At 44.4% G+C, this 25176-nt stretch overlaps 1 protein-coding gene across 1 annotated transcript in view; it reads right to left on the reverse strand.

The window, feature by feature from the left end:
• Positions 1-20748, reverse strand: part of ABCC12 (ATP binding cassette subfamily C member 12) — a 59315-nt gene extending 38567 nt beyond the window's left edge. Inside the window, exons 1-8 of the mRNA XM_043898387.1 lie at positions 20630-20748; positions 16872-17027; positions 13797-13944; positions 13275-13508; positions 11784-11957; positions 11234-11381; positions 6852-7000; positions 4133-4240 (exon numbers count right to left, since the gene is read on the reverse strand). Coding sequence (XP_043754322.1) covers positions 4133-4240; positions 6852-7000; positions 11234-11381; positions 11784-11957; positions 13275-13508; positions 13797-13944; positions 16872-17027; positions 20630-20748 — 1236 coding nt within the window. The remainder of the gene's footprint in view (positions 1-4132; positions 4241-6851; positions 7001-11233; positions 11382-11783; positions 11958-13274; positions 13509-13796; positions 13945-16871; positions 17028-20629) is intronic.
• Between the last annotated feature and the right edge of the window lie 4428 nt (positions 20749-25176).

A 25176-nucleotide genomic window follows, 5' to 3' on the forward strand; every position in this document is an offset into this window, starting at 1 on the left:
ATTAAAGAAACAAAATTAACTTGGCAGATGTCATCCATTTGCAAGAATCATCCCAATATATCTTCTAATGACCCCCAAATCACAATCTTGGCAATTCTACCTGGGACATCCAGGAAAAGTATTCTGAAGATATTCCCCCCAGGAGAAGCTGCAACAAAAATAGTCCACTAGCTCATACTATCCAGGACAGACAACTCTTTAACCACAAGGCCTATCTGGGTCACCCACATTGGAGAATGCTGATTCCAGCTACATTGTTACCCTCATGCCTGCGAGGGCCAGCTTATGCCAGTCTTTGGGCTGTGGGCCTTATTGCTTTGCACTAATGCTTATGAAACTAAGGTCACATGTTCAGTCTCTGCTGTGTCTCCTTCCCAAGTCCCCACTCAGCTCAGTTCAACAAAACACGTGCCAAGTACTTATTCTATGCTAGTTTCTGGGGTAAACAACAGAAATGCAAGTATTAATAAAGCACACTTCCTGTCCTTGAAGAGATTGCAGTCTTGGAGGAGACGGGAACATGCATGGGTCACTTCAGTGAAATGTGATAGGGACTGCACCCTATAACTGTCAGAGATGGGATCCTTGATCCCCATCCTGGAGACCCATGTAATTGATGCCCAAGCTGAGTCCTTACGGTGTTGTATAGGCAGGGACGAGGGAGGGGACAGGGGAGGAGAGCTTTATCTTATAGTAGAGGGCACAGCATGAGCAAATGCAAGGAAACATGCGATAGTGTGGTTTTCAGGGAAAAGGGTTATTAAACAAGATGTTCAGGATCACCAGGCCCAGAGCCCAAGGTAGAAAGGAAATGAGCTGGAGACGTAACTGAGTGACCGCTGATCAAGGGCTCAGCCCTGGAGGGTGAAGGACAAGGATTTCAAGCAGGTTAATAGCAGCGATCAGACAAATAATTTAACAGCTCCATTAACAGTGCAGCATGGATTTGGAAAGGACAACTGTGGAAAAAGATGATTGGTTCCTAAGTCACTGTGATAGTTCAGGTGAGCGGCTATGAGGCCTCAAATGGAGGTGATCCCCATCCCTAGTGGGTGATCCCCGCTAGGGACGGAGTGGAGGCTGAGGAGTCAAGAAATAGAATTTTTCCTCTAGTCTAAGACATTGGATATCATTATACTAGTAATGTGATGAGGTTGACTCGTATCTTATTCAAAAAGTAATAACAATGCAATCTTCCAATCCAGTCTTACAAATGGTACCTCTTAAACTTGAAGGAATTCAGTAATCAGGAGGTGAGTCAGCAAGATTCACGACTGGTTGGCTACGGATGGAACGGGAGAAGAGGGATACAGGCATCTACGTGCGTGTGCTCAGTCGGGTCCGACTCTTTCCAACCCCATGGACTGTTGCCCGCCAGGCTGCTCTGTCCATGGCATTTCCCAAGCAAGAATACTGGAGTGGGTTGCCAGGCCCTCCTCCAGGAGATCTTCCCGACCCAGGGATTGAACCCATGTGTCTTACATCTCCTGCATCTTTACCGCCAGCGCCACCCTAAGACGTTTAAAATGACATCCACGTTTCAGGCTTGAGTGAATAAGATCGTCCCATCAATTCATGGACATCGGAACATGTTGCTCTCTTGACTGAAATTCCCTCTTTCTTTCCTTTCCTTGCCTCAACTTCAAAGCCACTTAATCTGTCCTTCCTGCACATCACATCCTTACTGCATATAGCAGTTACTAGGGTGCCTGGTCCTATACTAGACTGGTGGCTTTTCAGAGTAAAGACTCTCTTCTTTGTATTTGCATTTTCCACAATGTTGCGCATATGGAGGCACACAGTAAATCTTTTTTTAAATCAGCATATAATTGACTTACAATATTATATTAGTCTCACATGTATAATATAGTGATTGCAAGGTTTTATAGATTATATGCCATTTAAATTTATTATAAAATATTGGCCATATTCCCTGTTCCCTGTGCTGTACAATATATCCTTGTACCTTATCTATTTCATACATAGTAGCTCGTACCTCTTAATTCCCTTACCCCTACCTTGCCCCTTCCCCCTTCCATCTTCCCACTGATAACCACTAATTTTTTCTCTGTATCTGTGAGTCTGTTTCCTTTTTGTTATATTCAGGGCTTTGTGGGGGTTTTTTAGATTCCACATATAAGTGATATCATTCAGTATTTTTATTTCTTTGACTTATTTCACGTAGCATAATGCCCTCCAAGTCCATCCATGCTGATGTAAATGTCAAAATTCCATTCTTTTTATGGCTGAGTGGTATTCTGCTGTATATATGTACCACAAGCTTCTTTATCCATTCATCTATAAATGGACACTTAGGTTCCTTCCATATCTTGGCTTTTAGAAATAATACTGCTATGGACAGTGGGGTACATGTGCATGTATCTTTTCAAATTAATGTTTTTGTTTTCTTCAGATATATACTCCAGACTTCCTGGTCATATGACAGTTCTATTTTTAATTTTTTGAGGAAAAAAAATTTCCTCTCTTCTTTTGTTCTCTTCCTTTGTGATTTGACAAATATCTTTAGTGTTATGTTTGGATTCCTTTCTCTTGTGTGTGTGTATTTCTTACAGATGTTTGATTTGGGGTTACTATGAGGTTTATATATAGCAATCTGTATATGAGTACAGGATTATTTTAAGTTACACATCTCTTCATTTCAAATGAATTTTAACAACCCTGTATTTTTATTCCCCTCCCCTCATGAGTGCTATTTTGCATATTTTACATCTTTTTGTTTTATTATCCCCTAACTGCTTATTGTGGATTTATATTAGCTTAATACTTTTGTCTTTTAACCTTCCTACTAACTTTGTACATTGTTGACTTACTACCTTTACTGTATATTTGCCTTTATTGATGAGCTTTTTCCTTTTGTAATTTTCATGTTTCTAATTGTAGCCTTTTCTTTCTAGCTTAGAAAAGTCCCTTTAACATTTCTTGTAAAACTGGTTTCATGGTTCTGAACTCTTTTAGTTTTGCTTGTCTGTAAAGCTTTTGATCTCTCCAACAAATCTGAAAGAGAACCTTGCTGTGTAGATTATTCTTGGTTGTACTTTTCCCTTTCATCACTTTAAATATATTGTGCCACTCCCTTCTGGCCTGCAGAGTTTCTGCTGAAGTCAGCTATTAGCCTTATGGGAGTTCCCTTGTATATAACTTGTTGCTTTCCCGTTGCTGCTTTAATGTGCATGCTGAGTTGATCAGTTGTGTCTGACTCTTTGCAACCCTGTGGACTGTAGTCCACCAGGCTCCCCTCTCCATGTAAATTCTCCAAGCAAGAATACTAGAGTTGGTTGCTATTTCCTACTCCAGGGGATCTTCCCAACCCAGGGATTGAACCTGCATCTCTTGCACATCCTGCTTTGGCAAGTGAATTCTTTACCACTGCTCCACTTAGGAAGTCCCTGCTGCCTTTTACCACTTTAATTGCAAAGTGTCTTGGTGTGGTCCTCTTTTGGATCCTGTTTGGGTCTCATACAATAAATCCTTGGTGAATGGATAAGTTAAAAAAATAAAGTGGCTAAATGAGTGTACAAATATGGTGCCCCCACACTGTCATCCCTTCTGTCACCATCATAAGACAAACTAGATAGGCAAGGGGGGATGGCTCAGTGCAGACTGAACTCCACTCCTGGAACAACTTAAGATTTATAGCTTGGAAAAAGAGTAGAGGGTCAGGAACATCATTCCCTGAGTGGAGACTCCATCTTACTTTTACTAAAAGAACAGGCCACCTATAATATTCTGCCTCTATCCTGCTTGATGCATATTTATGTATCCAACACTGAATGGAGAGTCTTCTCCCAATATCCACAAAACCAGTGACCCAGCCTTCCAAAGGGTACTAAGTTGCTTCAGTCATGTCCGACTCTTTGAGACCCCTTGGACTGTAGCCCACCAGAGTCCTCTGTCCATGGGATTCTCCAGGCAAGAATACTGGAGTAGGTTGCCATGTCCTCTAGGGAATCTTCCTGACCCAGGGATCGAACCAGCCTCTCCTTTCTCCTGCATTGGCAGGTGGGTTCTTTAATACTAGCGCCACCTGGGAAGCCCCAGCCTGCCCTTCTCTGAGAATTTTCCCACCCAAAACTGAGATCACTCTTCCCTACTCACCCAGTGTTAGTTATACCTTCATTCTCCTTAGAGAGACATTGGCTTCAGCTGCTGCTTTGACCGAGAAAGGTAAGATTGCAATTGAAAACTTCATTACATTAAACATGGCAATCACACTAAATGCCTGAAGAACAATAGAGAGGTATAGAGTTTAAGATGGGATGTTGCCTTGCCTTTGAACCATTAAGTCCATGGGGATTAAACTTGCTGAAATGGGAAACAGTAGCACAGTTGGGATTCTCAGAGGAACAATTTTCTCATTTCATGGCTCAGAAATCATGGTTGGCAAATTAAAGATATCAACATCTTAATCTATTTTGTTTTTGGATTTTCATCAACATGGTGGGAAACTTATCCCCTTATCTCTGTCAGTCCAGAGGATAAAGTCCGAGAAGGGCCTCTAATTGAGTGCATTTGGAAAGCCCCATCCATCCCACATCCTTATTTGGCCTAGACAATTCACTGAAACCCTTATGCAGATTTTCCTAAATCGTCACCTTCTCTCAGAGGTGTCTGACCCTTCAGAGATAGAGCATCCTTTTACACACCACACAGGCCAGTGTTGAAGGTAGAAGCTCCCTGCAATGATGTGCTTGGCCTAGGCTGGTTGCTCATTCTCCTGCCCTCAGGGGCTGGCCTCCATGTTCTATCTCCACACACTCATAAGGGACTTATTTGAGAGCCTTTGTTTCACAGCCATTTCCAGAAAAAATCATCCTTCTCTTTACTAGGGCCTTCCCCACTGAGTCCTGCCTAGTGGGTGGCTAATATCATACAGCCTCAATGAAGACAAGTTTCCTTGCTCTGTGAGTGCCCCAGGGGAGACATGATCTCATCTCTCAGATTTCATCTTCTCATCTGTCCAACTTGTAATTAGCAGCCTCTCCCTAACCACCCATCTAAGAAATTAAAAACACAACTTCCTTCAACAAATCTGGAGTGATCCTTCCTGCTGCTGAATGGGCCTTGTGGACAGGGCTCCCAGGTATCAACTAATCCTACTTAGTTCATTAAGAGCATGGTGAAGGATGTTCCCTTCATCATGAGTGAGTTCAGTCGCTTCAGTCCTGTCAAACTTTTTGCGACCCCATGGACTGTAGCCCACCAGGCTCCTCTGTCCATGGAATTCTCCAGGCAAGAATACTGGAATGGGTTGCCATGCCCTCCTCTGGGGAATCTTCCCGACTCAGGGATCAAACCTGCATCTCCTGTGGCTCCTGCATTGCAGGCAGATTCTTTACCGCCAAGCCACCGGGGAAGCCCGCCCCACCCCTTTCATCACATATGATCCCAAATATATCCCCAGAGAGAATTCAGTTCCTCCATGTTCCAAAGCACCTCTTGGCTCAGGAAACCCAGAGCCCTCAGGCTGCCTGATATGACAGCACCTCAGGGCTGACCTCCTACTGATGTGACTCTGGCAGAGAAGCAGACTGCAAGCATTGTTAGTCTAAGGAAATACAAGCCTCTCATTCAGGCAAATTGTTCTGGATCTAGATTTCTTCTAAATCATTGTTTTAGAAAATATTAACTACATGCACTCAATTTGGCTTCAAATTAATTTGCTTTGTGTGTTCTGGAAAAAAAAAAATTCTTTTTGCTTGGGATCATAGACAGCAGTTACAAGAATCAGGTAGCATTCATTCAGGCTCCAGTACAATCGTCATTGACTTTCATACTGGCTTTGGGTTTGTGGCTAGGTTCAAGCTCCCAGAGTGTGTGTGTGTGAGACAGAAAACTGTGCAAAAAAGTACATTCTAAAGAAACATGGGCAGTAATGGGACTGACAGCCTTACAATGGATGAACTGGAAGAGCATCCTGCCTTCTCAAATGTCGCCCCCACCTTCCCTCCAGATCCCTGATTTTGGTGTAATTCTTCCCCTGTAAGCATATTTCTCCTTGTTTATTTACTTTTCTCTCTCTCTTGTTCTTGCCTTTGTGTTTTTTCCTCCAACCACTTGCCCTTCAGACACTTGTTCAATATCTGTTTGTTTATTTCAGTTCGGAGCCATTCCCCCTCTAGCTCAGGTTTACCTTTGAATGTACAGCCCCCTTGTAATGCAAGCCCCACCCCCCACCGCCACTTCAATCCAATTCTCCCTCTGAGGCTCTCAACTCAGTTATGCCTGGCCTGGGTGAGCATCAGACTAGTAAGAAGAGCAAACACTTCTGCAGAATTTGCTGCATTCCAGGCGCTGGCCCATGGGCTTTGTGTAATAGAACTTCTGTCTTCACAGCCATAGAGAGTGTCATCACCCCATTTACAGATTATAAAGCTGAGGCGAGAGAGGCTCCATGAACTGTTGTAAGTCACAGCAACGAGTGGAGTGGGGATTTAAACAAGGGGGACTCTGATCTAGACACCACACTGCTTCTTCCAACACCGATACCTCCTCCCACCCTTCCACAAACCCTACTCCTGTCGTATATACATGTACATATGAACAAAGGGCTCCTTGGGCTTCAATTTTGTTTTCCAAATGTCAAACTGTGTTCCAATGTTAAGTACTATCCCTATCCTGTGGTAGACTAAACAAGAATTGCTACTAAGCTCTCCTCTGCTCCCTGTCAGCCCAAGTACTGGTTTTAGAAGTTGGGATGGAATTCTGGTGTCACCTGGCTCACCGTGATAAGGTGTTCTTGTGCCAAGGCTGGGCTAAGGTGGGGAGGAGCTACCCATCTGGCACTTGGCAGAGCTTGGTTCAGAAGAGGCCAGTTCTAGAGAGGCACTTACCACAGGGGCCGTGAGCTTGCGTCTCAGGAGGATGTGGCAGGTGAATGTCAGTACAATGGCAATGGTGGATGCAATGGGGGTCAATGCTGAGTTTCCACTCTGGACAAATCCAGCTTTTTCCAGTAACTTCCTTTCCTTCTTCCTTATACCTAGTAAACAGAAACAGTCCATAGTGGTCTTAATTTGCATATCAAGCACGAGCATTAAGAAACATATTACTCAATGGAATATTGAAAGTGTTAATCACTCAGCAGTGTCCAACTTTTTGCAACCACATAGACTGTGGCCTGCCAGGCTCCTCTGTCCATTGAATTCTCCAGGCAAGCATACTGGAGAGGGTAACCATTCCCTTCTCCAAGGGATCCTCCTAACCCAGGGATCAAACCCAGTCTACTGCATTGCAGGCAGATTCTTTATCATCTGAGCCACCAGGGAAGTCCAGTGGAATATTACTCAGCCATAAAAAAGAATGACATTGCCATTTGCAACAGCATGGAAGATTATCATATATATCAAATTTTAAGTGAAGTCAGAAAAGACAAACATATGACATCACTTATATGTAGAATCTTAAAAAATAATACAAATGAATTTATTTATAAAATAGAAACTGACTTACAGACATATAAAACAAAGTTACAGTTACCAAAGAGGAAGAGGTAGGGAGATGGATGAATTGGGAGCTTGGTCTTAAAAGATACTTGGGCTTCCCAGTGGCTCACTGGTAAAGGATCTACCCAGTTCCTTTAGGTGATGGTTGGATCCCTGAGTTGGGAAGATCCCCTGGAGAAAGGCACAGGAACCCACTTCAGTACTCTTACCTGGGAAATCAGACAAGACTTGGTCAGACATGACTTGGTCGGACATGACTTAGCAACTAAACACAAGAGTCAGACATGACTTAGCCACTAAACTACCACAAACCATACTGGGAAAGAAAGAGTCTTTTCCATGTCATCCATACATGAATATATACATATACATGTGTGCTGAGTCGCTTCAGCCATGTCCGACTCTTTGTGACTCTATGGACTGTAGCCCTCTAGGCTTCTCTTTCCATGGAATTCTCCAAGCATGAATACTGGAGTGGATTGCCGTGCCCTCCTCCAGGGGATCTTCCCGACTCAGGGATCAAACCTACATCTATTGTCTCCTACATTGGCAGGTAGGTTCTTTACCACTGAGGCACCTGGGAAGCCTATATATATATATGTATGTGTGTATATATATATATATATATATATATGTAACTGAATCACTTCGCCCTATACCCCAAACTAACACAACACTGTAAATCAACTATGTGTGTGCATGCTAAGTCACTTCAGTCATGCCCGACTCTTCGCAACCCTATGGACTGTAGCCCACCAGGCTTCGCTGTCCATGAGATTCCCCAGGCAAGAATACTGGGATGGGTTGCCGTGCCCTTCTCCCAACCCAGTGATTCAACTTGCATCTCTTACAGCTCTTGCATTGGCAGGCATGTTCTTTACCACTAGTGCCACCTGCTTCAATTAAAAAAAGAAAAGCATAACTTCTGCTGGATCCTCCTGCAAATTAGTGTTAAGGGCTCCTGCTGAGAAGTTTAAATGAGAGGAAGCACAGACAGCCCTGAACACAATGCCGGCATATACTGGGGGCTCAGCGCTTGTCAGCTGCCATTGCTGGATGGCTTCCAAAGTCCTTTTCGATCTGATTCCCTGTGTGTCAAGAATCATATGCTCAGATGCCTACAGGTAAGTAATGTAAACGAAGGGAGCGGGCAGAGAGCAAGACCAGAGCGAGGGTGTCCCAGGCTCACTAGACTGGTCTGATGTCTGAGATCTGGAATTTTGTGAGACATCACCCTACGTTTAAATCTTGGGAACTAATAGAAAAAGTTAAAGTACTGTAGGAGCCAAACAAAACACAGATGCCAGCCTGAAGACTGCCAGATTGAGGCCCCTGCCCTGGGTCTCAGGAACAGCTACAAAACCTCAAGAACATGTCTGCCTTCCGTAGTCCAGATGATACCAAGGCTCTGTACCACTTACGGGTAGAATTCAGGCGTCCCTCCCCTGGTGTTTAAAGTCCTCAACAGCAGCACCAGCCTCCTCCACAAAAACCCTTCCACGTTAGCAACACGGTGCCAGCCCTGCTCGGGGAGAGCTGCCTCTGGGCCAGGTGCTGGGCTGAGCCCTCTGCAGGCAAGCTTAAGCCACTCTCCCCACCACGCGGCAAAGGAGAAGCCATCAGTACGCCCTCCTGACAGTAGAGGAAAGTCTTCCTGGGTTAAGTGACTTGCTTCTTAAGAGGTCAGGGCAGAATTGGAATCCAGTTCTCCTGGGATGCAAGCCTTGCTGTCCACACGCCCTTCCGCTCGAGAACCGCAGCCACTGCCTCTCCAAGCACAGCCTCCAGGCCTTAGCGCCTGCCCAGCGGGGCTTCCCAGCTCCTGCGGTGCCCGCATCCCTCCTGTCCTTCAGGGCCTTTTTAAAACGCTGCCTCTCAGTACTCTGGTTTCTCTTCAGACCGTATAAATCTTTCGCCTTTTAAAACGCTGCCTCTGCCAGGAGGCTTTTCCTCATCTCTCATGCCCGTGGATCTCCTCTCAGTTTCCTTATGGCATTTTACCCATTTTGTTCTATAACTAATTCATGTGTTCGCTTATTCAACAAATTTTAATCTGATGTCTACTATATGCCAGGGGCTGTGCCTGGTTTTGGGGAATATAGGGGTAAAGAGGGTCTCAGCTTTTCCAGTAGGAGCAATAGACGAGAAATAAACAAGTAAATAAGATCATCACAAACTGTGTTGGGTGATATGAAAGAAATGAACAGGGTGACAAGACTAAGAGTGAAAGAGGCAGTGGACTGCTTGGGACTGTGGTCAAGAAGGCCTTGTGAGTCACTGACACTTTGGGAGACCCACAGTTAAGATAAAGTCAGCACGAACATCTAGCAGAAGCCATTCGAGGCAGAGGGAACAGCAACTGCAGAGTTCCTGAGGCACGAATGAATGTGGATGCTGTTTTAAAAACAGAAGATTCGAGTGGCTCATGCAGAGTTATCAAGGCCTGGGATGAGATGTGATGAGGTCAGGAGGTCAGCAGGGCTCAGATGGTGCTGGATCTAATAGGCTGTTGGAAGGAATCTAGACTTCATTCAGAAGCCCTAAATTTGAAAACATTTAAGTATGATAAGAAGTCACTAAAGATTTTTCAGCAGGGGAGAGAAAGGATCTGATTGACATTTTTAAAAGGTCATTCTGGCTGTTGAGTGCATCATGGATTTTACGGGGCAGGCAGAAAGCAGGGGTTGCATCTAGAAGTTCTTCCCATAAATGGGAGGGGAGAGGATATTGGCGTGGACTGGGATGGCAGTGGAATGAAGAGAAGTAGACAGATTCTGGATATGTTCTAGAAGTAGAGCCAACAAACTTATAGCTATTTCTGAACTTAGTTAGCTCATCCTCCCTCCATTTTAAAAATAGAGATCCTTTCTAATTATTTTGTGTGACTCCCGTGGCCTTGCACATAGTAGAAACTTGGTACATATTTATTGAATTAAATTGAGTTACACTGAATTACATAAAATGGAATCAAATATAATCACGTCAAATAAATTGTATTAAAGTGAGTTCAATGTGCACGGAAGAATTTCTGGCTCTTGAAAGAGGGTACATAAGGCTGCCAGTGTCCCAACGTGGGACACTTCCTTTGGCAAGCTCAAAAGCAGATTTTCTAAAGCCACTTTTGAAACTGTGGATACACAACTTTGGGTCCAATTACAGGCTGGTCTATAAGTGTAATTGTAGATCCAGAGAGTCGGTTGTAACAGTGGTTCAGTTCATTAACTGGTCAACCACCTGAGTCTATGTCAGCAATTATGTAAATGTTCCTGCAATTAGATTTGCATTTTTATTTGATTGAAAGTTTTAAATATCATCTTTAAAACAAAACAGCTATATATGCATTCTCCTATCTGCCTAAAGCATGTCAAGTCAGTGGGACATCCCATCCTGATGAGGCTGCTGCCAGCAAGGAGGGGACATGTGTATAAGTGTGAGTGCGTACATGTGCCCATATGGATAGCTTCCAAGCCAACAAAATAGCCTGAGCCAGCTCTTCTGCTTATAATGCTTTAGTGGATTATTTTTGTGAACGGTAGCTGGCCAGTACAAGCACTCACCAGCCTCAGTATGGCTAAACCATATGCCACTCACCTACTAAGCTTTGAGTTCCCTAGAAGAGATGCCTGGGTCTATTCCAAAATCTCTATACTCTTTTGAAAAGCCTGCAGACCAGCTTGGAAGGTCCCCTCAGTCCATTTCCAGAATTCCCAGACCCAGAATCTTAAGAACCCATTGGAAAAGCACACTCTTTCAGCTGTTGCTCACCCTACCTTGGATGGTGTTGGTAAAAGATTTCTCCCAGGCATACATTTTAATCAGCTTGATGCAGGTCAGAAACTCATTCATTGTCTGAACGCGCTTGTCTGTCACTGAAATTGCTGATCGTCGGAAAGCTGAATTGAGCTTAGCCAAAAACATCTGAAATCAAGGTACAGTATTCAGAGAGAATTGCTGAGTGGCTGTTGGCCTAAAAATCCAGGGACCAGGGTGTAAGTGCCAGGAAAAGTTCTAAGGGAGAGATTCTCAGCTGAATCCTTCCATTGAGTTGTGGTCAATATTCTCTGGAGACACAACCTGAGTCTGGCCAGGTGATACAAATACCCGAATCACCAGGATACAAGGGAAGCACTGGAGACTTTGACAAATTGAAGAAGCAAGCCCCCTTCCCCGGGGCATTCAAATTCAAGTTCTTTAAAAAACTATACTGTCCATGAGCCTAAAGTAAGGGCTCAGGTTTCAGGGCCAGGCCCTGGAAGCAAAACCTTCTACCCACTTCAGTGAGAGTGTGCGTGAAATACAGCTACAAAGACCTGCCATTACCTGGATGGGGATGAATAGCATATACACGGATATCCCGATGAGAGCTGTGGGCCCCAGAACGAAAAAGGAGTACACTGCACAGACAGCCATTAGGATAGGGATGGTGGCTGGCAAGGGACAAAACAGGGCAGCTTCAAACAAGGAATAACTATCACTCGATAGTATATTGAGCACCTGGAAAGAAAGCACACAGGTTCAGGCTTTGGAAGGGCCGCCCGAACATTTCCTCAACTGAGGACTTTTGCAATGGCTGGGGGATCTGCGGAAGGAAGGGGAAAACTGCCTTCAAGGGGTTGGAGGTCATCAGGGAAACAACACAGTGAGTTTTGTGAGTTTCATTCTAGTATGACTCTGGAGAAGCCAGTCTTTTAGGACTGAAAATCCCAACGAAGAAAGGCATAAATACCACCTAGGAGTACATTGGCAAAGCCCACTGTCTATCTGACAGCTCTCTCTCCTTCTTCCTTGTTAGCACAACCCTGCTTAATCAGGGCATCCATGGGCCCAAGAAAAAGACACATTTGCAAGCCTGTTTTGTGGAAGCATTGTGACCATGTGGCTATGCTAAGGGGAATGAGACACAAGCCAAGGTATCCAATGGAGCTTTGGGGGTGAATTCTGACAGGGAGCCAGCTCGACTTGGAAGACATATCCCTTTCTCTTTTCTGCATCCTCCTACCAGTTCTCTGAAACATGACTGGGATGTCTGGACCTGCACTTTCCATCCTGAACAATTCATGGAAACCATGTACTAAGGTAGTGATAAAGACAGACAGAAGAGCCTGGAAGTCCCCATTCCAGCCCTGGATCACCCTCTTTCAGACTCCTTTTACATAGAGTGAAATAAATTCATCCTGTTTAATCCACTGTTATTTGGGGGTTTTGGTTTTACACAAGTGAATCTTATCATAATTGATACTGGATGCTTTAAACAAACTGAAAGAGCAACTGTAAGAAAGAAACAGTCTCTTCCCTTACCTCACACTACCTAGGGTTCCCTTGGCCAGGGAAATATTCTCATGTAAAAAGTGAAGATTTTATTGCTAAGGATTAAGGGCTTAAGGAAATGTCAACTCTAAAGTCCAACAGGCATGGTCTTTGTTGTGACTTGGCATCCAAGATACTACATGGTTGGAATCATCAGATCCATTAGTCAGTCAATTTTATTAAATGCCATAGCATGCTCTGTATTGCTTCCATGTCCTCACTGACAATCAAAGGGATTGAATGAGGTCACCCCTAAGCCCTGTTCCAACTGGAACAGGGAAGCCTTTCCAAATTCTCCAGCTCGAATGGAGTCCTCCTTGCTCTGAATTCTTCTGGTGTTTTGAGTGTCCACCACTTCACTTAGCAGGAAGAAGGGAAATGATGGACAGGACACAGACAACCAAAAGAGGGGGCAGATATTCCATCCAGGAAGCACACCTCATGCATATTCAGAAAACTCAGAATGCAGTTTCCTAAAGTTAGACTCCTTCTGGACCAGCTTACCTCACCAACAGAGATGTGTGTCAGCGTCTTGAAGGACACCAGGTTTTCAAAAACCAAGGTGGAGACGGCCACCTTCAGCCGGATTGCCGTGCGGTAATTGATGGCCCAGGCAAGGCCCCAAAAGAGGACTTTGGTAAATTCAGTGGTGAAAAGGGCTGCGCACAGGCCGATGCCAATCCAGACCTTCCTGGAGACGCTTTCGGTCTGCTGGAGGATTTGGTGAATGAGAACTGTCTGTAAAACAGTGTGGTAGGGAGAGGAAACTGCCGCTGGGGTTCAAGGTAGGTACAGGAGGCTTCGGATAATGTCAGCAAGCAGACTTTATGAGGCAAACATTTTAATTAACTTCAGTGGTAGCTGCCATGCTTGACAAGGATTAGCTTTATGAAAATTCTCCCCCAAGGAGTGCAAAGATAACAACAATGTACTAAACCCACCAGCTCATAGAGAAAGTAACTAATAACATTCTTCGCCAGTCTGGGGACCAGGGAGACAAGGCCAAAGAAGGGCCACTGCACTCACCGGCCCTATGGCTGCCATGATAATGCACAGGATGTTGACCACGATATCCATCAAAACACGCGTCCTCTGGAATTTCCAGACCACTCGGCCCAGAGAGGCTTTCTCAGGACCCATCCTTTCTACCTCTTCATCCCAAAGGATTCGAAATCTGTGACAAAAGAACAGGAAGAAGGAAAGGAACTTATATTCCCACTTGCTGTTGAAAGCTATGCTGATGGATAAAACACCGCAGGAATCCACAACCCACACCCCTGGCAGTGGCAGCTTCAGAACAGCATTAGTTTGCTCTTCTTTTACGGCAGGGCTCCCCAACCCCTGGGCCAGGAACTGATACCAGTCTGTGGCCCGCTAGGACCCGGGCTGCCCAGCAGGAGGTGAGCAGCAGGTTTCATCTGTATTTACAACTGTTCCCCATCACCCACATTACTGCCTGAACTTTGCCTCCTGTCAGATCAGTGATGGCATTAGATTCTCATAGGAGCATGAACCCTACTGTGAACTGGACATGCAAGGGATCTAGGTTATACGCTCCTTATGAGAATCTAATGCCTGATGATCTGAAGTGGAGCTGAGGTGGTGATGCTAGCACTGGGGAGTGGCTGCAAATACAGATCATCATTAGCAGAGAGATTTGACTGCAGAGACCACAATAAATCAATTGCTTCCAGACTCATACCAAAACCCTATCAGTGAGTGGCAAGTGATAGTTAAGCTGCATCTGGTGGGCTCCTGGGGTCACAAAGAGTCGGACATGACTGAGCAACTGAACTGGTGGGCTCCTTCCTACTGATTCTGCATTAAAGTGAGTCCTATAATTATCTAATTGTATACCGCAATGTAATAATAATACAAATAAAGTTCACAATAAATGTAATATGCCTATTATATGTAATATGAAACCAATAATATAGAATATGAAACCAATCCCCTCACCCCTGATCCATGGAAAAGCTGTCTTCCACAAAACTGGTCCTTGATGCCAAAGTAACCGGGGACCGCTGCGTTACAGGGTGGATGGGACATGGGAATGGCTGTGGCCAGAGCCCTGACATTAGGGCTCTTTCCAGACCCTGGTTTCCTTCTCCTGCCTGTCCCTGGCACAATACCAGTTGTGACAGAAACACAGAGGCGACAGAGAAATCAAGAAGAAGATATCCAGGGCAAGGAGGAGTTTGTCCGTGTCAAAGATCAGAACAGAGGCCAGTGTTCCAGGTATGTAGGGGCACAGGGAGGCAAAGCAGGGCCAGATCTCACGGGACCTCACGGTCCTCAGGAAGGAGATTCGATGTCATTCCAAGTGCAAAGGAAGCCACCGCAGGTTTTTAAGCTGATGTGACATGATTACTTTACATACCTAAAAGAACATCTGGCTGCTTTGAGAATAGTTGGTTATGAGGGTGGGGAGCAGGGAGACCACAGTGGAAGACCATGGGTGTCCAGGTGGGAGGGGGCTGTGAAAAATTTATAGAAAGGTAGACAGTGGAGACATTAGGACTTACAGATGAATTAGACATGGGAGAAAAGGAGATCTGTGGGAAAGGAGTTGACAGAGATGGGAAAAGGGAATATCATCAGGTGGGGCTGAGGATCAAGAACATAGCTTTTGATGTAGGATACTTGTGAATCATCCAAGTCCTGTTGGATGGTGGGTGTATGAACTCAGAGTCCGGAAGAGAGGTGTGCGCTGAAGATCACATGTTATCAAGGTTGTCAAGCATGTGTTTGGAAAAGGATCTAAGCTGATGTTGGGTAGATGGGAGGCAACATTAAAAACAGAGAGAGAGGTAGAAGGAAAACCTGGTACTCCACAGACACTGATCCAGCCCATTTCTCTCTGTGCTCCCTGGACTGTGGATTTTGGAAACTACCACTGACAGATTTCTTCAGGACATGGAGAAGGGGATGTGAATACATAATTGTAGGAGCATGATCGGAACTCACAGCCCTTCATGCATATAGACCACAAAGAAGGAGAATTCCAGAAGAAACAAATGCAGAGTGACGACTTTGAGAGCTTTCCCATTGCTTAAAACAATGCAGCCATTAGAAAGAATGAAGTAACTGGGCTGCGCAGCAGGAGGATTTTGTGCTGTGGAAAAATGTAAACTCTTAACTGAAAATAGCAAAGTGGTTAACCATGAAATAGTATGCTTCATTTTTTTCTTCAAAGGAAAAAAGATGACCTGTGAGTAGGAAAGAAGAAGAGGTATTGATCTGCAGAAGATGGTAGCACAGGGTGTATTTAATCAGAATAGAAAAAATTCCAGACAGATGCAAACCAGTGTTTAACAGTGTTGACCTCTGGGGAGTGGGGTGGGCATATGGTGGGGCTACTTCCACTGCTTAAACTTCTGTTGCTTTAACACTTCTGCAATGAATCTGAATTAGGTCGAACCACTGAAAAGTATGTTTTGGCAAGTCAAAATTATCAAATATTTCATTCGGTTCAACCGAAACATATTTTGTAATATGAAAGTCTACAATGTTCTGTAATAACCTAATGGGAAAAGAGTTTGAAAAACAATAGATACATGTATGCGTATATCTGAATCACTTTGCAGTAACACCTGAAACTAATACAACATTGTTAATCAAGTATACTCAAATAGAAAATTAAAAAAAATTTTAAGTCCAATGACAACTTTTAAAGTGAAATAAAACACCATGTCTCTCACGGCAGACAGCAGCCCAGGTGGAGTCCAACCAGCATAGAGCAAAGTGAGATTCCAGCCACTCCTGTCCCAACGCAGTGATCCTACAAACCAGCTGCACCAGGATGGTCCTGAATCCTCATGCTCTCAAGGAGCTCTTTCTCCCCACAACTCTCCCCAGTACTCACCTCCCCGGAGACTAGGCCAGGAACCAATGAAAAGTATGATTTTGTCAGTCAAAACAGTGAAATATTAGCCCAGTCAGCCCAGCCCACATCTCAGAGAGGAGCCAGGGAGAATGGCCACCGAGACTGGTGGGTGGAGATTTCCCCACGGGGAATCGGGAGAGCATAAAAGGGCTCTCAGGTCCCTTCCTAAGGTGGGCTCTTCTCTGGACGATACAGACCGAAACAAATCCTCGTACCTTTTGGCATTGGTGTCAGATGAGTCATACAGAGACAGTGGGGGCAGGGTGTCCACAGTCAGCATGTGCTGGTAGCCTTGCACCATCACTGGTGTGAGCCAGGAGAATGTAGCAAACGAGAGGAGCCCTGCGTCATCCACAGGGTTGGGCGCCAACCTGAAACAGGCAAGACGCTCAGTGTCCCAGGATGTTGGGGCCCGTGCCTTGAGTCCTTGGCTAGGATTCTTAACTACGGGGATAACCAGAGCCACTCTCAGGGGGTGACTCACGTCACAGCCCTGTGAGCAGCGCTGTGCTGGGCCAGCTCCTACTAGCTTGTGAGAGCTGATTGTTCAGTTTCTAGGAATTCTGCAAGTCAGTTCTTAAACATAGCCGGTATTAAAAATTAAATTACATAAATGTAAGTAAATTATCTTAAAGACAAATGCAATCAATATGCAAAACTCATAGCTTCCTAGATTATTTTACTGGATTTTACTCATATCTGTTCTTAAGATCATGTAAGTCTATGACCTCTGTGGTGGAAATAGCACACATCATAGGACTCTGTTACCAGGCATCCCTTCTCAACTTTGCAATCAGGGACAGCATGTTGAAATCAGCCATGGTGGGAGAATTTACACCATAAAAAACGCTAAGTGCTACAAACCAGGGAATTCTTTTAGTGAGCCAGTTGTTAAACATTTAGCAATGACCACCCCATGGAAAAAAGGGTACCTGCTTCATTTGGCATGAGGAAATGAAGACCAGATCATCAGAGGAGCTGGGCGCCTGGCTTTTGCTCTTGGGAGGATGGGGAGGGTCTGAACAGGGTGTGGGTGTGAGCCTGCTCAAGGATGCAAGAGCTAGAGTCAAACTCATGGTTTATTGTGGGGATGGAATGGATTAATATATGTAAACTACTGCACAGTACCAGGCTCCCCTGGTAGCGCTAGCGGTAAAGAATCTGCCTGCCAGTGCAGGAGACGCAGGTTCAGCCCCTGGGTCGAGAAGATCGCTGGAGGAGGGAGTGGCAATCCACTCCAGTATTCTTGCCTGGGAAATCCCATGGACAGAGGAACCTACAGAGCCTACAGAGGTGGGCTACAGTCCATGAGTCGCAAGAGTTGGACACAACTTAGCTACTAAACAACAACTATGATATAAATATTAGCTAGCAGATGAAGAAGGAGGACAGGGGAGGTAGAGGGAAGGGTAAAAGAAAAGCAATAAGGGAGGAGGAAGAGATGTGTTTCTGCCCTTGAGAAATTAACCATAGAAGAGGGAATAAGAGTCAGAGACACAGGGTGTTATCTACTAATTGCTGAGTGTTTGCTATATTCCAGGCCCTGGAAGAGCTTTGTACTTGTAGCAGATGCTGTCAAGATGCTCTGAGTCACAAACTTTGCGTGGACTTTGTCACATTTACCTCCAGTCTCAGCTGTGGAGGACGACGCTGTGCGGCTTGGGCTCCGCTGACGGGGTCCCGTCTCACAGGTGTGTTGTGCCTCTTTTCACTACCTTCAGGGTCTTCTCAGAGCAGAAGCATAGCCCAGAATTGCAGGGGGCTAATGATGGCTCAGACAGTAAAGCGTCTGCCTGCAGGGCTGGAGACCCGGCTTCAATCCCTGGGTTGGGAAGATCCTCTGGAGGAGGAAATGGCAACCCACTCCAGTACTCTTGCCTGGAAAAATCGCATGGATGGAGGAGCGTGATAGGCTACAGTCCATGGGGTCACAAAGAGTTGGACATGACTGAGCAACTTCACTTTCACTTTCACTTTCAATGCCCCCAAGAAGAAAACCTAACTAATGGAGTATAAGAGTCCACAGACAAATGCCCCCACCTCCCACCCTACGGGTAGAAAACTGTATACTTCTGCAGGGGGCCTAGTAGAATCCAGCCCCCATGTCTACAAGCAGTGACACTCACAACACACCACATGCTCTCCTTCCTTGCCTCACTCTCCCTAAACCTTTCCTCCTGCTTCTCGATATCACCTCCCAAATAAGCTACCTGCATCCAAGTTTTCGATTCATGCTCTGCTTTTGGGAGAACCCAAGCTAAGATAATATTAATAAGGTATTAATACTATGTGCCTGGTACATAGTAAACATTTCCCAAAGGGTAACTTTAGTGCATTACATCATATAATCCTAACAACAGCCCGAGTATTTGAGTGATATTATGATCCCATTTCAGAGACAAGAACATCAAGGCAAAAAGAGGTTACAGAACTTGCCCAAAGTCTTATAGCTAGTCAGTGGCGAAGCAGGAAATCAAGACCAACACTTGCTGACTCCCATCTTTCTCTTTTTTTTTTCTCCCCGTCTTTCTCTTAAGCACTATATCACACTGCCTCTCCACAAAACAATTGTGAACAGAGCCAAAACAGTGGGTAGTTAGAGCTCTCCTGCCTGGAGCTAAAGATGGTAGCCCATGCCCTGACCCTTCAACCTTCACCTCTCACCTTAGAGGGTTCACAGGTTTATCTTTGGTCTACATGTTCTGGAAGGAGAACAGTGCTAGTCATCTCACCATAGAGACATCACTTGGCCTTCTGCTGCTCAGAGGACAGGTTATAGGGCACTTCTCATGCAGAAAGGTGTGTGTGCTTGCGTGCCTGCGTGTTCAGTCGCTCAGTCATGTCCGACTCTTTGTGACCCCATAGACTTTAGCCTCCCAGACTCCTCTGTCCATGGGATTCAAACCCTCATCTTCTGTGCTCCTGCATTGGCAGGCAGATTCTTTACCACTGAGAAAAAGCAGCTTTTTAAAATATTATAGCTAATGTAGTGTTAAGAATACACATATAGTAATATAATATCACATTATAGTTAAGCATGTGAGCTTGGAAATCAGACTTCCCAAGTTCCTATTCTGCTGCTGCTACTGCTAAGTCACATCAGTCGTGTCCAACTCTGTGTGACCCCATAGATGGCAGCCCACCAGGCTCCCGTCCCTGGGATTCTCCAGGCAAGAATGCTGGAGTGGGCTGCCATTTCCTTGTCCAATTCAACCCAATTCTCTCTCTCCATCTGTGTTCCAGACCCTTGCAGCTTCTTCCTTCAAGACGTCAGATCTGTTTCTCCACACCTTGAATCTGGGCTTACATGTGACTTGATTTGGCCAATAGAATGCAGTGAAAGAAATGGTGAAACTAGTGCAGGCTAGCCTGCTGGAAGGTCATAGCCCATGGGGCCCACCTTCCCCCAGCCCATCACCCCCAGAAGCACAGCCATCTTGCTGACCAGCAGAGCATAAGAAAATCTGGTCAAGCCTAAAACAATCACCGTTTATTTAGCTCAAGTTGCTGGACCACTTATAAAATTTTAAGCTAAAGAAACAGTGATTGTTTTAGGCTACTAAGTGCAGAGGCAGTTTGTTACAAAGTAATATCTATGCGATTAACATTGTGCACGTTATTTAAATTTTCTGTGCCTCACTCATTCACACATCAGATAAATATAATCACAACACCTCCAGGGTGGTTGTGAGGAGTGAATGAGAAGATGTTTGTAAAGCACCCAAACAGGTCCTGGCACATGGCAAGCTCTCCTTAAACATTTGTTGTTGCCTCCTTTACACCAAAGGAAAGGAGGTTTCTTGAAGTGATTGGTCAATAAATTTTAAAGATGGATGGATGGATGGAAGGCCAAAATTACAAGCCTGCAGAGCAGCAAAGTGGGGAGCAGGGGCAATGTTCACTGTCCTGATGGGTTGGAAATGATTCCTGGAAGTTCTGCCCAGACCTCCCTTCAATCCTCCTCCTGACTTACCTTGCATAGGGTCTCACTGGGATCATGGTCTTCAGGCTGGGGTCATATCTCTCTGTGAATGATCTCCGCTGGCCTCGCCGGTCCAGATCAGAGATAAGGTAGGGGCCATCACCCACCATCTTGATGGCAGTCTAGAGCCCTGGGCTCCTCGTCTAATGACCTTCACTCTGCAGCAGAAAGATGAGGAGATGAGGACACTTTGGAATGGGGTTAGGCAGCCCCTACTCCACCCAGATCAGCTCCAATCTGGTTTCACCAATCAACCTTTCACATCATGGGGGAGAGTGGTCAGACGCCCCATAATTCCCTTAACTCCACTAAGAGCCTTCTTTGTTAGCAAAGACATTCTGTCCCTCTTTTTTCCTATTTTGGGCTGACAGGGAGAAAAGCCTATTGCAGGTTTTCTACCAGGAGCCAGCCCATGACCAAGCCTCAGTACTAGCCCAGCAAAAGAACCCAAGAAGGTGTGTTTGCTGCCTTAATGGGACCCAGATTGAAGTTTGTCACACATACAAACCCCCTTTTCTCCCTAATTCTTTCATATACCCACATTCCTATGTCTCCATACTCAAGGATCAGAGAACTTCAAAGAGACCACCTCTCAGGACTAGGCACATCTGATCAAGTCTGCATCCTTCCCCCCACTTCTGTGACAACTGTCCCAAAGAGAAATTAAAAATCTAGGTTGAGAGGACACTTTTGGGAGTGCCTGTCCAGTCCACAAACCAACCACCCCATTCACCAATCACCTAATCCTAAGTAATAGAGAACAATTCCTGAAGGTTTTCTATGCCTAGTTTAAACTCTTTCCTGGTACATAGCTCTATTCTTGCCCTAAAGTTCCATGACATTCTGCTCCTCATATTCTATCAATAAATTCTCTTTTTTAACCTAAATTATCCCAAGTTAGTTTCTGTCACTAGCAGAGAGAATCCTCACCATTATAAATACATGAATCCTATGAATTCACTATGGAATTTTTCATGACTAGAAACATAAAATTAATCAATCCCCATTGAGGTTTTAATGGCTGATAAGCCTATGGCATTTCACAGTTGAAAGTATCCTCAAATGCAGTCTTTACAAGCTCCTAATTGTTCAGAAAAGAAAACAGAGGTCCAGCGAAGAGAAAGGATTTACTCAAGAGTATATATAGTAGTAACATCAGATTCATGGCTAAGATATACCTCATTTATGCTTCTCTGCCTCCTGTCCAACAAGAGCAATTTGTAGGTGAATCCACAGATTGAGAAAACCTCAGAGTCCCTAGCAGGACTAACAGAAGGTGTTTCTCTCACAAAGGCAGTTATTAAAGACTAGAAGAGATGATTACTACTTTAAATGCAAATGAGAAATTTAACAAAGAGATGAAATCATTAAAAAGAACCAAAAAAAGCATGCCGGATCTGAAAAATGCAACAAATAAAATGAAAATTGTAATAAAGTGTATCAACAGCAAGAAAAACATAAAAGTTGGAAGATAAGAACTTTGAAATTACCCAGACAGAGAAAAACAAAGGAAAAAAAGTGAAGAAAGCCTACATTATCTATGGAATACAACCAAAGGAAATAATATGCAAATTATTGGAGTTTCAGAAAAAGAGAGGAAGAAGGAGATAGAAATCTAATTTAAAGGAATAATGATTGAGAACTTCTCAAGTTGGGGTAGAGATTTTCATATCCCATTTCATGAAGTTAATAGTCACCAAACAAACTGAATTTAATGAGATCCTCTCCAAGACACATTTTAATAAAACTGTCAAAAATCAAACTACAAGAGAATCTAAAAAGCAGCAAGAGAAAAGAAGCTCATTACTTACAAAGAAACCCCCATAAAGGTACTGGCAGATTTCTCAGCAGAAATCTCACAAGTCAGGAGAGAGTGGGAAGGTATATTCAAAAGAAAAAAACTGCCAACCAAGAATACTGTATCTGACAAAGATACTATTCAGAAATAAAGGAGAGATAAATATTTTCCAGACAAAAGCTGAAGGCTTCATTACCTCCAAACCTACATTAAAGAAATGCTAAAATGAGTTCTTCAGGCTGAAATTTAGATCTCTGATCTGAAAACATATGAAAATATACAGCATATTGGTAAAGTAAGTATATAATCAAATCAGAATGCCCTACTACTGTAATACATAGTGTGTTAGCCATGATGGGTGGAGCTGTATTCCCTCCCTGCTGCTTCCCTGGGGCCAGACTATGGTGGAGGTAATGAAGACAATGGTGACCTCCTTCAAAAGCTCCCATGCATGTAGTGCTACACTCAGCGCCCCCAACCCTGCAGCAGGCCACCATGGACCCATGCCTCCGCTGGAGACTCCTGGACACTCACAGGCAAGTCTGGGTGAGTCTCTTGTGGGTTCACTGCTCCTTTCTCCCAGGTCCTGGTACACAAGGTTCTGTTTGTGCCCTCTAAGAGTCTGTTTCCCAGTCCTGTGTAAGTTCTGGCAGCTCTATGGTAGGGTGGATGGTGACCTCCTCCAAGAGGGCTATGCCATACCCAAGTCTGCTGCACCCAGAGACCCTGCCCCTGCCCGTACCTCCACAGGAGACACTCAAACACAGTCCTGTCTCAGTCTCTGTGAGGTCCTTGGGTCCTGGTGCACACAAAGTTTGTTTGAGCCCTCTGAGTGTCTCTGGTGGGAATGGGGTTTGATTCTAAATGCGAATTAGCCCCTCCTGCCATCTTGCTGGGGCTCTTCTTTGCCCTTGGATGTGGGGTATCTCTTTACAGCTACTCCAGCGCCTACCCTCTTACTGGGATTTCTCTGACCTTGGACATGGGGTATCTCTTCACGTTTCCTCCAGCAAAGCACGGAATCCCTCAGAAGAAGTGGAGTAACCATCATAGTCAACAAAAGAGTCTGAAATGCAGTACTTGGATGCAGTCTCAAAAATGATAGAATGATCTCTGTTTCCAAGGCAAACCAATCAATATCATGGTAATCCAAGTCTATGCCCAGCCAATAGTGCTGAAGAAGCTGAAGCTGAATTGTTCTATGAAGACCTACAAGACCTTCTAAAACTAATACCCAAAAAAGAGGTCCTTTTCATTATAGGGGACTGGAATGTAAAAGTAGGAAGTCAAGAAGTAACAGACAAATTTGACCTTGGAGTATAGAATGAATCAAGGCAAAGGCTAATAGAGTTTTTCTAACAGAACACACTGGTCATAGTAAACACCCTCTTCCAACAACACAAGAGAAGACTCTACACATGGGCATCACCATATGGTCAACATTAAAATCAAATTGATTATATTCTTTGCAGCCAAAGATGGAGAAGCTCTATGCAGTCAACAAAAACAAGACCCGGACCTGACTGTGGCTCAGATCATGAACTCCTTATTGCCAAATTCAGACTGAAATTGAAGAAAGTAGGGAAAACCACTAGACCATTCAGATGTGACCTAAATAAAATCCCTTACAATTATAAAGTAGAAGTGAGAAATAGATTTAAGGGACTAGCTCTGATAGACAGAGAGCCTGATGAACTAATGACGGAGGTTCATGACATTGTACAGGAGACAGGGATCAAGACCCTCCCCATGGAAGAGAAATGCAAAGAAGCAAAATGGCTATCTGAGGAGGACTTACAAATAGCTGTGAAAAGAAGAGAAGTGAAAAACATAGGAGAAAAGGAAAGATATACCCATTTGAATGCAGACTTCAAAGAATAGCAAGGAGAGATAAGAAAGCCTTCCTCAGTGATCAATGTAAAGAAATAGAGGAAAGCAACAGAATGGGAAAGACTAGAGATCTCTTCAAGAAAATTAGAGATACCAAGGGAACATTTCATGCAAAGATGGGCTCAATAAAGGACAGAAATGGTATGGACCTAACAGAAGCAGAAGATATTAAGAAGAGGTGGCAAGAATACACAGAAGAACTGTGCAGAAAAGATCTTCATGACCCAGATAATCACAATGGTGTGATCACTCACCTAGAGCCAGACATCCTGGAATGTGAAGTCAAGTGGGCCTTAGAAAGCATCACTATGAACAAACCTAGTGGAGGTGATGGAATTCCAGTTGAGCTATTTCAAATCCTGAAAGATGATGCTGTTAAAGTGCCACACTCAATATGCCAGCAAATTTGGAAAACTCAGCAGTGGCCACAGGACTGGAAAAGGTCCGTTTTCATTCCAATCCCTAAGAAAGGCAATGCCAAAGAATGCTCAAACTACCGCACAATTGCACTCATCTCACACGCTAGTAAAGTAATGCTCAAAATTCTCCAAGCTAGGCTTCAACGGCACGTGAATCGAGAACTTCCAGATGTTCAAGCTGGTTTTAGAAAAGGCAGAGGAACCAGAGATCAAATTGCCAACAGCCAGTGGATCATCGAAAAAGCGAGAGAGTTTCAGAAAAACATCTATTTCTGCTTTATTGTCTGTGCCAAAGCCTTTGATTGTGTGTATCACAATAAACTGTGGAAAATTCTGAAAGAGATGGGAATACCACCTGACCTGCCACTTGAGAAATCTGTATGCAGGTCAGGAAGCAACAGTTAGAACTGGACATGGAACAACAGACTGGT

This window comes from Cervus elaphus, chromosome 4 (assembly GCF_910594005.1).
Source record: "Cervus elaphus chromosome 4, mCerEla1.1, whole genome shotgun sequence".
In the NCBI taxonomy this organism is placed as follows: Eukaryota; Metazoa; Chordata; class Mammalia; order Artiodactyla; family Cervidae; genus Cervus; species Cervus elaphus.